We start from the raw sequence: 17327 nt of genomic DNA, 5'->3' as shown, positions 1-17327 counted from the left end.
AAATTGTACAACCTTGCAAAGATTGACCTATCTGCAGTCGATGGGTTCCAGATTCCGTTGAGTTGACATTACGCAGTTGTTGTCAGCAAAGGTTAGATAAAATGTTAGGATCTTTCGTAAAGTAGAATATTGCTTTATGTTTATTACTGTATGAATTATAAAAGTGCGTAAAATACTTTGATCTGTTTTTAGTTCGGCTTTTACGCACAGACTACCATAAAATTTCAAACCGTAAATATTAATTTGCGTAGGAGTTTGCCGCATTGCACTGTTCTTCATGTATTTATATTTTTGGAAGTGATGGGTCAGTTTTTAGCAGGATATTTCTCCTTCTTCAAATTGATATATTAGCAAATATTTGTCAAAGCCCCTTTTCCAAGTGGATTCTTTAAAAAGAAACTGAACGAAAAATATTACAATTCTAAAATGTTTGCACTTTATTTTTCCTCTCTGAAGGTTCAGAAAGTGCGCCATCAGGGGCCAACTTTCAGGCTTTATTCCTTACTATAAAGTCACAGCTAAAGTGGCTTTGTGAAGATCTCTGACTATTCTGGACAACTCTAGTGATCAACTGGGCAGACGGGACGGGGTGGTGGCTCTTACCTTTAATGTGGTGTGGTGTTGTTTTTTTAAATTATTATTATTATTCTGATTATGATTCTTTTTTGTGCCGTTCTTTCCGAAATTAAAGTCAGTGTAAAGTTGATGCAAATACACATTGTTGAAAATGGGTCCACATTTTTGGGCTTAATTATCTTGCAGGAGACAAGTACCTATCATGGCTTGAGGTGGAGGCTACTCCAACTGAGGCCGAAAGAAGGCCACTGCTTGATATGGTGCATGATGTATTTTGTGGAGAGGTGTTCTCTACAGTGATGAATTCCTAGGAGAAAGAATGTAGTTTACCTCAACGTAAAATCACTATTTTTGTAATCCGTATTTCATATATTTAAATATAATTCATATATAAATGAGATATTTTAGCAATTCCTATTGGTCGAAAGCCTGTCAAGTGGCAGGTGTTAAATGGATAGCCCCAACAGTCCCAAATCCTCCGATTGCAAAATGATTCACCACCTCACGCGCTAAGCGAAAAATCATTCTCCTTATACAGAGATTGTTCACAACCAGTCGCGAGAAAAACATATACCATAGCATGGTTATTTGAAAAAACTGAAGTGAAGTTGTTAATCAACAGAATCTCGGGAAATAGACAATTTTTAAGACCTTGTGACTCAAAAGGTATTCCTGAACTGGACTAAATGCTTTGCTCGTCTTGAACGCCCATTTAAAACCGGTTGAGCTTTTGGCTTGGACATTGCCAACGTCCATTCTTTTGATCTGGTCTGAAAAGTTGAAGGCTGTCAGATGACAAATCTTTTTCCTTTCATAGACTTCCACTATGTAAAAGTTATAAACAGCTCGCATGTGCTGCAGTGATACGTCTGTATGTGGTACAGTAAATGTATTTATGATATCATTTATTACATTTTTTCGTGAGAAGTTGGCTTTCATTTCGTGATCATTAATGTCGATTGTTTACCAATAATTCATTTAAAGTTACGAGCACTAACAATTAATTTTATGTTAGGACACCCAACTCTCTTTGCTTGGGCCAGTTTGAAACCCTTTAATTTCAATATGTAATTATTTTAAGGTCATTTGATTCCGCCATCAGCTACGTCCGATCTATTGTGCGTATTATGCTTGACAGAACTTTGAAGTTTGTCACTTTTCACGGAGGGTCAAACACTTTCGCTGGAAGCTGTATATATGTCTCGAGAAATTCGCGGCCGTGTTCGAAAAAAGCCTCCAGAGCCTCGGCTAGGTCTATTGTCTGTGCGTCTCCACGTATTTCCAATGGAGTGAAGACCTAGCCTAAATCCGAAGTTGATCTCTTTGTCAATTGCGTTTTCCCTTATTTAGTGATTTTAGTTATATTTCACTGCTGACACTTGCAAGTGAGTGGTGAAACACTCGTTTGCTTTAAATGAACGCGGCTAGTCATGGTTTACCAACTACTGGTTAGCCGAAATTGGGACAATAATGTAGAAAAAAATGAAAGGTCTTTTTCCACATACGCGAAAATTGACATGACAGGAATTTGGGGGGAATGAGTTCAAACATTTTTTCAGGAAGGATACATGAGAACCATTCTTGATTGGGGTGGCGAAATTGTTTTGCGGTAAAAAGTAGAGTTTCTGATGGGCTAGGCCATGTTAGTCGGGGGCTGTCTTTTGAATGAAGTGAAAATGAAACAGTCCAATAAATTGCCTTTCATTCTCCCTACCCCGGAAACAAATTGCTTCCACCCATAACACAGATTAGATTTTAACCACCGGTTTGAACCATTAGCCTTTCTGTGTGCGAATCATGCCCCAGGATATTAGCTATAACGGCTTTAGCTTACAATTCGGCAATACATGAATAGCATTCGCTAATGCAGGGGTTGATATGTTTTTCTTTTAATCTGCATAACTCGGTCATAGGGTGCAGATGGGAGTGCACCTTTAAGATCGTGACGTGTGGTGAAGTCATGGTAACGGAAGGGTTATATGACCTTCAGGTGTACTCACAGATTCTCTTGAACTTCTCAGTGGGCCACGATTCTACTGTATGGGGTTTAAAATTTAATCTCCGTGTTACTCTGCGCAGCGGACATTTTTAAGGCGACGGTTTTATTTCAAGAGATTATATATGGTAGTGCATTTACATGGGTAGTTCCGCTTTCGTACTCAATCCTTATCCATTTTTTGGTTTGATTGCTTTTGGTTTAGGTCTTTTTGCCGAAATTTTGTCGGAATTTTTTACGACTGAGTTTTTGGAGGTGGTCTCTCTACTTTTGGGTTTGAGAACAGCCTGGTCATGGCATGAACGTTTGAACACTTTTAGTTGGAGAGACTGTGACCGTGATTACGTGATTACATGGGGTGTTTGGCCCATGCTTCTGTACGGTAAAGTATTGATTCGTACAAATCATGTGCTGCACACAGTCAGTGGAGGGAGCCACCAAGCACAAGGGGAACAAGGGACCAGCAACATGGGGCAGACAAGGGGTCGGCGTGTGGTCATTGATCTGTTCCGGGTGAGTTACAGTGAAGTTATGGTGAAGATACTGGTTTCTACCAACCAAATGGCAGGGTTTAACGTAGGCACCGCCAATACCAACGACCACACACTGACCCCTTGTCTGCCGATATCGATAAATCTTTTTTATATCGAAATTATCGTAATATCGATTTTTATTCATTTTAATTTAAAAGGTACTATAACAGGCGAGAGTTGCTGGTGAATTGTTATAACGGTACACCCCTACACCGTAATGATGTGATCCAATTCACTTTGGCGACATGTTCAAGCGTCCGTATCGCAAACATTGCCTTCATGGGATGGGATACATGCTGCTGTGCATAGCGATATCAGTCAGCATGTACTGTAGTATGTCGCTAGTCTACGTACACGTTTGGTTAGCAAATAGTTCTGTGTCTTTGAGGATTCTGTGATATTTGAAAGCAAAGTGTGCGAGAATTATTGAGTGCGAGACTGAGATAGGTGACTGAATTTATTCTTGAAACGTCGCCGTATAAGCCGCCCGGAATATAAGCTATAGGGACATTTTTCAGTCAACGTGAGAAGGAACCAACGATAATTCGTGGCTTGTCGAAACCTACGGTAATGTGACGATACACTTTCGTATATTTAATAAAGTTAAAGGTTTCTCAGTAGCGCTATTTTCGATATATTTTTCAATATCAATGTTTTCGAAATTTCGATATTTTCGGTATTTCTGCAAAATCCGATATTTCCGATATATCGATATAACCAATACATCGAAATATCAATTTATTACCAAATAGCTAGCATCGGTGATATCCATATCAAACGCATATCGATAAGGTCAATATATATCGACGGTGCCTAGTTAAACGTTCATGGTGGAACTGGAAGGAGAGGGAATTGTCAGCTTGTGCTTTATTTTATATCCATGGGCGAACTACACCAGATGTTACGCTTAGAATTATGCCTGAAAGTGCATAAAGGCTTTTATTTCACCAGGATTTGTAAGGAATTTCAGAAGGGGAATTAAACTCGGGCTGAGGGTATATTTCAGGGGTTCATTTGGATGCCAACTGTCTGAACCCCTAGGGTACATACCCAAGGGCGCATGGAGGGGAACGGGGGCATCCCCCCCCCCCACCGTTGAGGTTTTGTTTGTTTCTTTCCTGTTGTTTTTTAATCAAAGTGAAGATATTAAATGGAGGTTGTTTTGTAGGGACTAGAGCAATTTCATTTCGAAAATTGTTTCTGAACAGCTGCTTAATTGTGACTGATGCTGTCAGGTAATGCAAAAGTGCATCGGGAACGCTGCTTACTTGATTTGCTCCCCCTCAAAAAAAAAGGAAAAGAAGGGTCTGGATCCGACCTTGTACACCCCCCCCCTAGCACACGCTCAAGCTAACCTAGGGAACGTATCACTAGGCGTGCCTCTAGGGAACCAAGTGGGACATAAGATGAAGATTGTTTAGAAAACAGTGCTACAGAAAGGGAAGACTCAGTGAGCAACCAGAATTGTATACAGGAATTTTATCATAACAGAGTTTAAAAAATATTTGTGTCTATACAAAACTAGTTTAGTTAAGGTACAGGTTTGTACAGATAAATTAAGTGTCATTATTAGGGTAATTAACGACAGTCAATTGTGGCAGCAAAGTGAGTCTTGAGGACCTAGTGGCAACCAGGATCTCAAGACTGAAAGGAGGTACGTGCCTGAGATGGCTAAACAGGCAGCCTTCCACGATCTGTGCCACTCCTGATGCCAACTATCCAGCACCACAAGACTCGTAGTGACAGTGAATACCGAAGATGGTTTCACGACCGGCAGTACGGTATTCACGAGTGTAAATAGGTAGCAATAGGACGTGTTTGATGCAGGCAAAATAGCAAGTATCAGAAGACGTGTGTTCTTCTCAGAGTTCAGAGCAAATCTGTCCGGAAAATGCGCATTCCTGAGACAAGACGACTAATGCCTGGCCAATGCATAATAGTGCACCAGTGTCGCTAAAAGTGAAAGCTTAACAACTCACAAAATGTGTGTGACAAAACGCAGAGGGGCGTTGGCAAGCTTAGGCTGTCTTGGAGTAGTGCACATAATGGCTAAATTGGCATAATAGTGCCGCATGGAATGTGTTTACGGAATGTTGTCGCCAGAGGGCGTACTATAACCACGTTGAATGAGCTAAGCCATGAGGATCAAATTTTATCGAGATAAAAATAATGGAAAAGTGTGTACATGTATACATTGAAGAAGAATGAAGGACGTGGTAGTTGAGGGACCTCTTGACTATTAGAGAAATAGGTCGACTGATCACACTATATTAAGTTGATAGGAAATACATTGTCATAAACTATTGTAAGTGCTTGCGATAAAAACCTAAGACTTTGTGTACTTGCCTGTCATCAGACCGTACGGCTTTATGGCCACTTTCATCAGCTGTATGTGATGCAAATTGTGATTCACAGTACTGCTCCGTTGGAATGTGACAAGGAGCCAGTCTCATCCACTCCCGGTTATAAGTGAAAGAAAAAATACACATCTGTCGTTACTTTGAATGGGGAAATGGAATTAGGCAGTGGCTACATCTACTAGACAATGTACTGTCATTCTTATTATTATTTATTTATTGGACGAAAGCAATATAACAGAGTTTAACAATGCACATAAAAGCAAATCACAGAAAACAAAATTACAAGGATGAACAAAGAATACAAAAGAAACCAAATCGGCAGACATGCACGGGCGAACAACAACCGAATACAAGGACAAGACATGTGACTGATGTGTGTGGGTCAGGGACTGCAAAAAATACCTACAGGTATGCAGTCCCAATACAGATTTGCATAAACCGAGAATGGTGATAGGTCGGTTCGTACTTCAGGTGAAAGTCGAGCGATCTTGGCATCACAAAGCAATGCATGGTAGCAAAAGTCAAATGTTCAATATTTGAATTGGAAGCACGACTATACACGGGAATATTGATATATTCAATATTGAATATTGAATGCGCCTTCAGACCCGCCCGAAACACCTCCCCAACGTTACCGATATCGTAGCTTTTCAAGTGCGCTGGGGCGTGAGCGACCGCTGGGCAGTGTGGTATTGTGTATACACATATACAGTGCCCGTAAAGTTATAATACATGCAATAAGCGTACAGTTTCATGCCATTGAAAGTCCCAGTGCGTAGATGCGCGCTCGTGAACTAAAGGTCACGAAAGTTTGCGACAGCAGACTTAAAATCTCCAAATTTCAGAAGACCCTTCAGCAAAAGGTAAGTGATGGGCACTACCGTACACAGCACGAGTATGCATACATGTACAGTTTGATTGCTGTTGTGCCTAACACATAGGCCTAGTAGGTTTTACGCAGAATAGCAATGCGCTGCAAATCAGTCGGCATTTTATGACCTTGGTGATTTTTCCGCTTGCACTGATCTAGTGACTGTGTGCGGATGCGGTTTGGCCGCATGTTTTAGTTGTCTCATGTTGCATGGTCGGGCGTGTACGTACGCGACGTGTTAGCATACGGTGGCTTACAACAGCAAGATCTCGTTTTACATTTTACATGTACGCCCATGGACGGAAATCTCTCCTCGGTCGTGGGGGGACATCAATTTACAGTTTTTGTGTACACCGTGTATATTATAGTATTCCATTTATAAAAACCCAAAAGGGAAAATCCTTGACTACAGCTGGCCAGGGAATGGCGCGATGCTGATATGCATGATGCTCCAAAGCCGTCGATGCCCCGCTGGCGGCCCAAGCGCTTGGTACAGTGGAGCTCTCAGCAAATCCAGAGGGGGAAAGCTGGCAAGTTATTTGGCAGTCCCGGAAGGGCACTTCCAGCTGGCACAGACATCCCGGAGTTGTACATCACAGTTGTTAGGGTGGTCGATGGTGCAGCAGACTCGGTAGATGGACCCACAGGAATGGCGACGAGCGACGCCAGCGTGTGGATGGCAGGGCTCGCCCTCAACGAGCTTGACCCTGCCGACATCGAAATCACCACCTGTGGAGGAATAACTCCTTCGGTCCCCTCAACAACGGCGGCTGCGGTGCCGATATGTCATAGCCATCCCCCATTCCGGAGATAGAGCCTGCTGTCGAGACGGCTGGTTCTCCACCGGCGGGCGGTGGAGACATGTCAGATGAGCCAGAGGGGCCACCTTCGTCAGGAACATGAACGGCAGGCTGCGCTGCAAACCGCCCGTACGACGGCGCTGTGCATGTGCGGGCCGTCGTGTTGCAGTTTCCGTCGTAAAGTGGCTTGGGCGGCGACGCTACAGAGTAATAACTCGTGCACGGTACATGGCAAGTGAAAATGGTTAGCGAAATATATTCCAAAAAAGATATTTCTTCAAATGTAAACCTCGTTCTAAAAACACTTCCGCCTCATCCGTGTGACTGTGACAGAACGACGCTCCCAGAAATTCCCGCCAAGAAAATCGCGCCCCTCCTCTTCATTGGCCCCTTTCCCTTTATTTATCTAATTTGAGTTATGTCACGATCCTTTCTCTCGCAAGCTTAACCTTTATTGGCCGAAACAATTTGCCATATTTGCATCTGCGTGCACTCATTTGCATAGCCTAAAACAGAAGGGGTATCTCAAGGACCAGGTCAAGGGGCCGTAGAGTGAGGGAAGCTGACTGTGTTCGCTGAGCATAATGCCTTTATCATGTTACGTGATAAAAGGTGCTATAAAACCCAAAAGGGAACATCCTTGATCCATCACTTCCTTTAGAATGTTGTTTTGCTTTGGAGGGGACACTAGTTCGACATTGTGTCCCCAAAATTCACGCGGACGTGTCCCCCGGGATTTCCACTCATGTACACTACGCCCTCTGGATAAGACGTTAGGACAGGAAACCTGAGCCAACAACAAACAACAACCCTTCTTCAGAACTATACAGAAATATCTGACGTAGGTCCTACATAAACTGCTTGAGTTTCAAAACCTATTTCAACAGATACAAAACAAGATGAAATCATGGTTAGATCCTGCATATGCTTTTGGTCACCATAGCGATGGTACGCCTCAATATGGTGAAAAGGTATTGAATTTACAGCTATTGCATGTATTTCTTATTCACTACAGTGGCACAAGCTAGTTTACCAGTCATAAGTCTTGCACTAAGATTTGTTTGCGATTAACTTTAAACATCTTTGATGAAACCTAACAATTTGATCAGATTCTTCAGTTCCGAAGCAATGATGGAGAGGACCTTGTTGATTTTTTGGGGTTGCGTTTTCAAATTTAAATGCCTTTGTACTTTCAGATCAAGAGTAGGCTGGGTTATGGAAGACCACAAGGATAAACGTAACCCCGCCCCAACACAGGAATATGCAAATTCGGACCAGCAGGCGTCGACCAATGCGGACCTGACCACACCCTCCGCCAATAGGATTGATCTTGGTCACCAGACAGGTACCAGTGAAGCGAGTGAATTAGACACGCCGCCTAAGGAAGCCAAATTCACCTACTACCAGAAGGCTACTTTTGCCAGCGCAATGCTGGCAACGTTGGCGAATTATATGGCCTTCTCTATCATATCTGTCTTCTACCCAATCAACGTAAGAACCAAGCTTTTGTCCCGAATCTAAATACTTTCAGTGTCCATAAAACAGGCCAATAATTCCGTCGTGGGGTTTGCTTTTTATGTCTCCAATGAAGAAAAAATGCTCTTTTTTAATGTGAGTATGATTTACAGAAACTACTATTAGGAGACATAAGTTGGTCTGAGAAGCCTGTCAATTACGCATAATCTTGCAAATATGAACTTTTTAATCCAAAACATAACAGACCTTACAACAGAAGTTTGAAAGGAGAGAATGTTAGGTTTTGAAACAAGGATAAACACCCAAGAACGTTTAGTGGACTTTTTAAGCGAATATAAACAAGGCCAGGGGACTTCAGCATAGATGGGACGTCATTAACAATAATGTGACGAAATTTGCTGTCAGTTATACCCTGAGATGTTCCTACATTTTCCGATTTAAACTATTTTGGCTATTCTTTTCATCCCACTTGGACGCTGTAGGGCCTTCAAGGAGAAAATGGCCTCGGGGTAACGAAGAAACTAGAAAATAAGTAGTGTTTTGCGATTTGTGTTTTTATTTGATCACATTTTGTCTGGTCAATAAATGTGAAATTCCGTGTATCTCTACATCGATCGAGGACCGTATTGGCAGGCTGTACAGTCGCCTTTCATGTCCAATGTGTACAAAACAGCAAGCGCCTATACCGTACAAGATTCTGCCTTCCTTGTACCATTGTGCCATATTTGCGTAAACCTTTCACGATTCCGTGATGCGAAACCGACATGCCTGAATGCACACTAAGATATTTAATAATGATCAAGCCAAAATTCGGAAAGTTCACCACTGACTGAGAACCGCCTTATCTGCTGTGAATACACTTTTCTTTCTTAGCATTATTATAAGAAAAATTTTGTTCCAAAGGACTTTATTACAATTCAGTCATCGAGTATCAGGTCATTGAACTTTGTGATTTGTTTTGTTTAATTTGTTCTTTTTTCTGAAGGCCAACTATAATTGTGCACCCAACACAGTATGGGAAAACTGCGGCAGCTGAAAAAGACTCTACCGCAACACAGTGCCACGCTTCCCTATGCGTGAATACTGATTGGCTTTCAAATATGTGTCTGTTTGCCCTGTTTGCCGTATTATCCCCGTGGCCACTTTGCAGACAAACCTGTAGGTTACGTAAGAAAGTTCAATAGTCACCTTGAACACTTTTCCTAGGTCATAAGTATAACTTTGTTTCCTTTTAATCAAAATGATATGGCATTTTAGAGTGTGTCGTTTGGGGGATTAATTGGAATACTTCTAGCAAAAAAACTCTCTACATATTTGTAATCTTGATTCTTTTCTTTTAACTACAGGCAAAAGGAAGAGGGGTTTCGGAAGCCGCTATTGGTCTCGTGTTTAGCGCATTCTCCCTCTCAGCGGGTATTGGATCACCTATATGGGGCAAAATTGTAGGTTTTATTTCGCTCTCGAATAAGGTGTCTGGACGCCCGGGCGAAATACTACTCCCGGGCGAAATACTAATCCGCCCGGGCGAAATAGCAGGCACAAAGTTTCTTTTAGTCGTGTCTTATATACGCTTCCGTAGTATCCTCAGTGAAATTATCTACTGCAATTTCCTGAGTGTGTTCAAAGCCGATTTCTCTTAAACCTTAAACATTTCATGAGCCCTTTTTTCCCGATTTTTATTTCAGAATTCTTTGGTATTCTGTGTATTGTAACGCTTACGTTTCTACGTTATATTTCTACATTTTAGATTCCTATCGTTGGCGCTCGGTTTGTCTTTTTGGCGGGAGCATTCGTTACTGGCGGTTGCAACATCTTGTTTGGGTAAGCAATTATATCCGATAATGTTTTACAGAATCGTTTTATGCAAAATGTAAAAGTTAACATTAATACTTGATAATACTTTGTATACACTCATTCTGTCTCAGTTAAAGGAAATTAATCAGAGGTCTCATTGGGTGTTTTCTTATTTCTTTAAAAGCAAAGTATCCAATCAACTAAACGTCTTTTTCACGTAGCCATCAAGAGTTCACGTTTGAATTGGAAAAGAGGGGGGGAAAGACATTTTTATTTGATTTCAAGCAGAAGCTATGTGGGGCATGGTGGCATGTAGTCTAGTAGACTAGTGGTTAGGTTTGTAGCTTCTGATCATAGGGTCGAAGGTTCGAATCCAGCTGGTGGCAGCATGTTTTGCTCTTGGGTAAGTCACCCCATTTGCCTCTCTCCACCAAGGAGTTGGTTATGTCATCCGTGTGCACCTGATCGGGCTACATCATCTAGTATACTCCCCAGGGAGCTGAGATGGTTTCACGAATGGTCACTTGTGAGCTCATTCTGCAGGGATAATAACAATGTGGATACATGCGCAATATCAGAAATTCCATTGTTTCACTTTTTTTATTCAGGTTTATTGCTACCATGCCAACGGAAGCAACATTTACGGGTTTTAGTTTGGCCATTCGACTTTTGGAAGGGCTAGGAAGTTCAGCTGGTTTGACGGCGTCAGCAGCATGCGTGGCTTTTGCGTTCCCGGAGAATGTCGGCACAGCTGTGGTAGGAAAAATTTTGCAAGGTCGTCAGACCTGTGACCTAGAAGTGTACGATGGGTGTCGAATAAGTGTAAGATTCATTGTGAGATTCGTGTAGCGCGTGTTGAATTCAGTTGTAAGAAGGCTGTTATGTGATCATTTTACATCTGCCTCATAGTATTAGATCGGTGTTAAATCTGTGTCAGCAGACAGCTGAGTGATCGCTTTCATGTTAGTGTTAAAAAGCAGTATAAGCTTTGTGACGTAATTTTGGTGTCAGATCATGGCTACTCAGGTGTGAGATCACTGTATGATTAGATTGTGTAAGATTGGTGTCAGGTCAGTGTTACGTCAATGTTGGATCAGGACCAGATTATCAATATACATACACGTACTTCGACTTTTCACAGAGCTTGATCGAGATGATGGGAGGTTTGTCATTTGCAATAGGACCAGCTATTGGTGGCCTACTCTATGACGTAAGTTCACCATTGGAAAGGGAAAAAACCTTAACACTTATCCAGTAATTTATAGAAACCTCTTGTTCATCTGAATGGTTTCAGAGAAAGAAGGTCAAGGACTTTTTTCGTAAGGTTCCCCTTCTTTATCTATGATGTTTGTTTCTGACAGGCTGGAGGCTTCGAGCTCCCGTTCTTTGTTCTCGGAGGAGTTGTTCTGGTTGTCGATTTTATCAATTTCTTCTTGCTGCCAGAGCAGGGTAAGACACATTGATCGATGTGGAATTAGTTTCTCTTCAAATTATTTTGATAATGGTGATCTTTCTATTACCAAAACCTTTTTGCAAGCGGTGACGAACGATCACTTGTATCAACCTTTTTTTCTTCACACCCTACTAGCATTTCTTTGTACGAATCTGAGCCAAAGTCTCAGGTGGACGTGAAGGTAAAGATGTGGTTATAATCTGGTTATTGGTGGTTATTGTCTGTAGCGTATGGAGCGATAGGACTGGTTGAACAGTCTTGATAATAAATTATTTGGTTTGTAACGGAACAGTCAGGAAAGAACATCAACATTCTTCCTGAGTGATGTCCGCTGCATGCAGAGAAGTTGCTGAGAAGAAAATAAATTCAGTCTTCGCGTTTGGATTTCAAATTTTTGCTCATGTGACACGGAGAAATGATGGAAACCAAAATCCGTGACTATTGTTTTCGTGATCTTATGTTACAGAATGATGTTTTGATTTTAACCACCTGAACAGGAACGAAGAACGATGAGCCTGGTTCCTTGATCGGGGTTTTGAGCATACCTGCCATATGGGTTGCCTTGGCAACCATTGTTATGGCCGCAGTTGCATTTTCGTCCTTTGATCCTACCCTGTCAATTCATCTGAAAGGGGTATGTTCCCATGGTAACACAAAAAGTTACAGCCATTTGAAGTAGAGCGAATCTTTGAATACAATTCCAAATTACTTACTCAACCGTGCACATTTAAGACTTAAGCGCTGTAGGGTTGGCTTTGCCTGAATCTATTACATTTTCTTAATCATTTTGCATGTAATTATGTATATGCATAATATATTTTTGAGAAATAACCAAACTTCCGATGGCATCATGCTGACCAGACACCTTGCATCCTTTCTAACCCCCCCCCTTCATAGCTTGATTTCACGGTGATTCAAATCAGCTTGATCTTTCTGGGTTTCGGTCTTGTGTACGCAGTGGTCTCCGTAATTTGGGGAGCTGTTGCTGACGCTACGGTAAGTTATTGCCGCGAGGCATAACCTATCATTGGTGAAACATAGTGTGACCTTTGGGGTCAAACGTCCAAAGATCTCAGATGCTATTTTTCCATTCAAAATGGCGAAGATGAGCATTAAATTAAAAACGATTTAAGAGTGCATGTAGATGTGTCTGGCGGACAAATCATGCTGGGATGTAAAAACGTCTATCTTTACAAACTGGGAAAAGGTGTCTTAGAAATCTCGAAATCCGCAGATTACAATTGATTGAGGAGTTTAAGAGCAATACTGGAATACCATTTATAAAATACAAAATGTAATCCAAAATTTCTACATGCGTGACAATATACATGTCACAAAGTTGTTTTCCAATCGACCTTTAGCCTACAAGTGTCATGTACCTAAAATATGAAAGTTCTTGTTGCTACGAGCAAAGTCTTAGCTATACAAGCCTGTCTCAAACAACATGCTAAACAGCAACAGAAACATGTAATTCTTAGTCCATTTCTTAGCAGTTGCTTTTGCCGTTTAGTTGACTTACCTTGTATTTGCTAGTTTTTATTCATACTATCCAATGTCATTTATCGTTTCTGAGAAGAAAAGACTCTCTTGCTCGCTGATTTGGTAATTTATTCATTTGGTTGCACAGAAAGCCACGAGGATTATGATGGTCATGGGGGCATTTGGCACTGCAGTCTTCTTTTTACTTGTGGGCCCGTCACCTTTGCTGAAAATACCTTCGTGAGTCGATATAGACGGGCACTTTAAGCCTCTTCTCTGATGAATTAGAGTTCAATGCAAATTCATGTCAGTTTTAATTTAGAATAATTTAAATTTGTGCTACATTTATAGCAATGTTTTACGCAACATTTATTAAAAAAAAGAAACCCAGAATAGTCCAGAAACCCCCCATTCCATACATAACCGTGTCGGTTTTTGAACAAAATACTTTACATTTGTGCTACATTATATTTAAATGTCTTCAACCACAATTTTAAAACATTAATAAATGAGGTTTGGAACCCAAAATAATCGGGCACTACCCCCCCCCTTAATAGTTTAAACGTGACAGGTTGTAGGATTAAGATAAAAATGTCTCCCCTGTGAACAAGGTTTATTACACCAAAACTCTAAGTGGTAACTCCTTGCTCTTAGTTTTGATAGAGTTTCTGCCTGCGCCACAACATTGTCGTTTCTTCCCTCTACAGGACCAAGTTAGTAGCTATCCTAAGCCTTCTCTTCGGGGCTGCTGTGATTGCTTTGATAAGCATGCCGACATTTGTTGATATGTTTGACTCTGCGGAGTAAGTACAAGGAGTTCTTTTCCGTTATTCGTTAAAGACAATTGGGTCAAATACAGCGGCTGCTGGAAGATGAAAAGTGCTATGGGCCTCGAGCTAGAGGAGGAAAGGGCGCAAATTGCTTAACAACGGAAGCTTCTTTGGTCGACACTGAACTTTTCTGGTTCACGAACGACTCTGAAATGCACATCTTAGGGCCGCATTGCTTATATGAAGCAAACTATGGGACAGGGCCGCCTTTGTGTTGGTCATTGTTATACTTGTATCTCAGGAATTCCTTTCAGACATCTAGGGAAGATGTGTTAAGTGACAATAGGCTGAAGTGTGTATAGGGATTGGACTTGTTAGGGGTACCCCTCTGTCCCATTTCGTGCCTGGTAGCATTGCTACCGACAAAACACTCCCGACCAATATTGCTCTTTTCAGCCGATGAGGAGGTGCTTCTGCTCGAGGTGGCTCCACGCTTTCACACGTGCGTACAAACTTACGCACGACAAAAGCCTTTTCGTCCATTAAGACGTTTACAGCATACTTTGCATACGTCCTCTGAAAATTTCGACACGAGAGCGTGTTTGGTCCTACCAAACGGTTTGATCTATCCCTGGATAAACTACGCAAATTGGATCAGAAAGGACGAGAAATAAGATACTTTCAACTTACAAAATGAGGTAAAACAAAAACAACATTACCTCAAATCTCTTACAACATGAGCAAATCAGTGCACTTATTGTTAATTACGCAGTACAGGAAAACGAGTACCTCTAGTACGAGAACCAGAGCGATGTCCTCGTAAGATATGGTGTACAGTGGGGCATGGCAAACAAACATGTAAGTCCAAATAACAGGGACAAGGAAGGGGGAGCGGGTCCTCTCTCGTGTTTAGTATGAAATATTACAGTTGGAATGTTGTGTACTGTCTGCAGGTGGTATGGTATCCCAAACAACCTTGGACTGAGTTCCATTATATCTGGCCTTTGGAGCGGTGGGTTTTCAGTTGGGTGAGTTGTTGCTTGAGATTGAAACGTAAAGAGAGATCCCCTGCCACATTAACTATAGAGTCAGTTGTTGATATACTACTGTTGATGAGTACTTTTTGACGAAAGTGATGCTGGTGGTAATGCAGATGGTAAACATAAAGGTGAGGAGGTGCTGAAAGCAATTCTGATGTAAATAATAATAATGGTAATAATGGTATCGTTGGTAATTGTTATGAATGACAGGTGTATGATGACGATGCCACGTTTAAAGTGGCATCAACAAGGAAAATAATCAGTCGCTCCTAATCATTATTAAAGCCGCTTTCATACTTTTTGACGATGTTTATGGCTGCTTATCTGTTGTATTTTATATTTATATGTTGTTTATGTGTACTCTGTGCGTCGAATTCATATAATTCTTGACAGACTCCTTGCTGGGCCGTTGTTAGGGGGATATCTGACGGATATCTACGGATTTGCCATTTCGTCGACGATAATCGCTGGTTGTTGTCTCGTGGTTATGATCTTCAATTGTCTGTTTGTAGTCTGGGAGTATCGGTGTGGCAAAGGGTTAGTACTCAGTCACAAGGTGACGTCACAGGACTGTTTTGTACTAAACAGCAGATGCAAGGTATTTTGGATATCAGTTGGGCTTTTTGTGTTTCCGTATTTGAGTCTTGCTTTATAATGCCTGAAGTGTACTTAATACCCCAGAGGACTAGGGTTTCACCGACATAATTATCTTGCGAAGTTTTCATAATAATGAATCTGTTAAAATTGTCAGTTGTAAAAAATGAGACATAGTATAAGTTAATTTGTCAAGTCAAATTTCAAGTCACCTAGAGCAATGTGTAATTCCACAGGGTGCAAATCAACTCTATCGCTCTGGTTGAATCTCCGCAGCGTTTCTTTTACAATGGAGGTTAGTGCAAGCTTCTTGCAAATACAATGTTATTAGTGGGTTCACATCCGGGACTTTTTGACGTTGCAGGAGACGAGTACCCAGATCACGGCTGGAAGCGGAAACTAACTCGACAGAAGACGAACGGAGGCCACTCACTGCAACGGATGTGTGATGAAATTTGGGTAGAAAGCTGTTAAATTTCGAAACAGAAAATTCCTTCTGTTTATCGAAACAGTTCCTTTACCAGTTCTAAGCATGTTTCTACCATATTTAAGGTCAGTTAGTTTAGCATTTAAACGTAAGTGGTTTATATTCAACCACTAACTGTATGAAATGAAAACTATACATTTGTATGCAACTAAGTGTTGTAAATAATGGAAAGCGATAGTTCAACTGTAATGTCATGGCCAGTTGATAAACCATGAAAGTACATTAATTTACACTTTTGTGTGGGTCATTAATATTGTAACAACTAAAGTCATTTTTACCGGCCTTAGCAGCCTTCAATTTAAATGTTTCGCATACCATTGCCTGGCCTGGGCCAGAAGGGCCCCTTGCGTTGGTCACATAATGGGATACCACATATATTAGTCATTCTTTATACAACCGGAACCTTTTTTGTTGGACCCCTCATTGCTTTTCTATAAAACCCTCCTGTAGTTTCAGCCCAGCCTGGATTTGAGACTGGGCGATGATTGTGAGAGTTTGTGCTCATTTTTCCGTAATCATTTGTAATGTTTATCGCTGGACAATTTCGACTCAATTCTGCTCTGGCCTGGTTAGAGAAATATGTAAGCTCTTTTGGACAATTTGGCTCCCTCTCCGAATATATTTGTATTTTTGTGTAATAAATTACTGAAACTGTAAATTGTCGATCTTTGGTCTCTTTCCTTTTCCTGAGTTATGTCTAGAGGCCGCTACAATATAAAGTATCTCAACCTGAGGAGGGGACTCTTATGATAATTTATACTTTCGTCATTGTTTTAAATTTGGTTCCTGTGTTATCTAGCGTCACTGGTAATCATGAATTATGCAGCGTTTGCTCATTGCTGATGTACCACGCGCACAAACTGTAACTGCGCAGCTTTCACCATATGAGGTGGCGTACTGACATTCGTATAAAATACAAAACCATCTATTGACCACTGTTGGCTTCAAGGAAGGCAGCTAACCGGTGATAATCTGCGTGAAACTACTAACTGGCAGCTGTTAAAGTGTAGCTGAGCATGATTTTTTTCTTAGACACAAGTTTTCTGCAACTCTTCTACTCTTCATTAATGTATGAAACCTCTTTCACATTCGTATTTG

The 17327-nt window shown here is 41.2% G+C and overlaps 1 protein-coding gene across 6 annotated transcripts; it reads left to right on the top strand.

Annotated features, from left to right (window-relative positions):
* The first annotated feature begins 2727 nt into the window (after nt 1-2727).
* Nucleotides 2728-16887, top strand: LOC147795232 (MFS-type transporter SLC18B1-like). 6 transcript variants are annotated; one of them, XM_087132181.1, is made up of 14 exons: nt 2732-3085; nt 8333-8627; nt 9959-10054; nt 10360-10433; nt 11015-11162; nt 11548-11616; nt 11768-11855; nt 12357-12493; nt 12757-12855; nt 13487-13578; nt 14046-14141; nt 15062-15136; nt 15542-15685; nt 16107-16887. In XM_087132181.1, exons 1-14 carry the CDS (start codon nt 2979-2981, stop codon nt 16189-16191), a joined length of 1605 nt encoding a protein of 534 aa, XP_086988307.1. In that variant the 5' UTR covers nt 2732-2978; the 3' UTR covers nt 16192-16887. The 6 variants fall into 6 exon arrangements, with proteins under 6 accessions (XP_086988306.1, XP_086988307.1, XP_086988311.1 ...); XM_087132180.1 differs by lacking the exon at nt 16107-16887 and having other exon boundaries at nt 2728-3085; nt 15542-16099; XM_087132185.1 differs by lacking the exons at nt 2732-3085; nt 16107-16887 and adding an exon at nt 3386-3672 and having other exon boundaries at nt 15542-16099.
* The last annotated feature ends 440 nt before the right edge of the window (nt 16888-17327 follow it).

The sequence above is a fragment of the Acanthaster planci genome, unplaced genomic scaffold (genome assembly GCF_054643075.1).
Source record: "Acanthaster planci isolate LZ-2023a unplaced genomic scaffold, COTS_SCS Contig116, whole genome shotgun sequence".
Lineage (NCBI taxonomy): Eukaryota > Metazoa > Echinodermata > Asteroidea > Valvatida > Acanthasteridae > Acanthaster > Acanthaster planci.
This window is presented reverse-complemented; position numbering and strand designations above follow the sequence as displayed.

What these genes read in the sequence shown, in the direction of transcription:
- LOC147795232 (XM_087132180.1), top strand. Translation starts at nt 2,979, where the DNA reads ATGTGCTGCACACAGTCAGTGGAGGGAGCCACCAAGCACAAGGGGAAC. An exon ending in TGGTCATTGATCTGTTCCGG is followed by an intron (nt 3,086 to 8,332) that starts GTGAGTTACAGT and finishes TTGTACTTTCAG; the next exon opens with ATCAAGAGTAGGCTGGGTTA. An exon ending in GGTTGCAACATCTTGTTTGG is followed by an intron (nt 10,434 to 11,014) that starts GTAAGCAATTAT and finishes TTTTTTATTCAG; the next exon opens with GTTTATTGCTACCATGCCAA.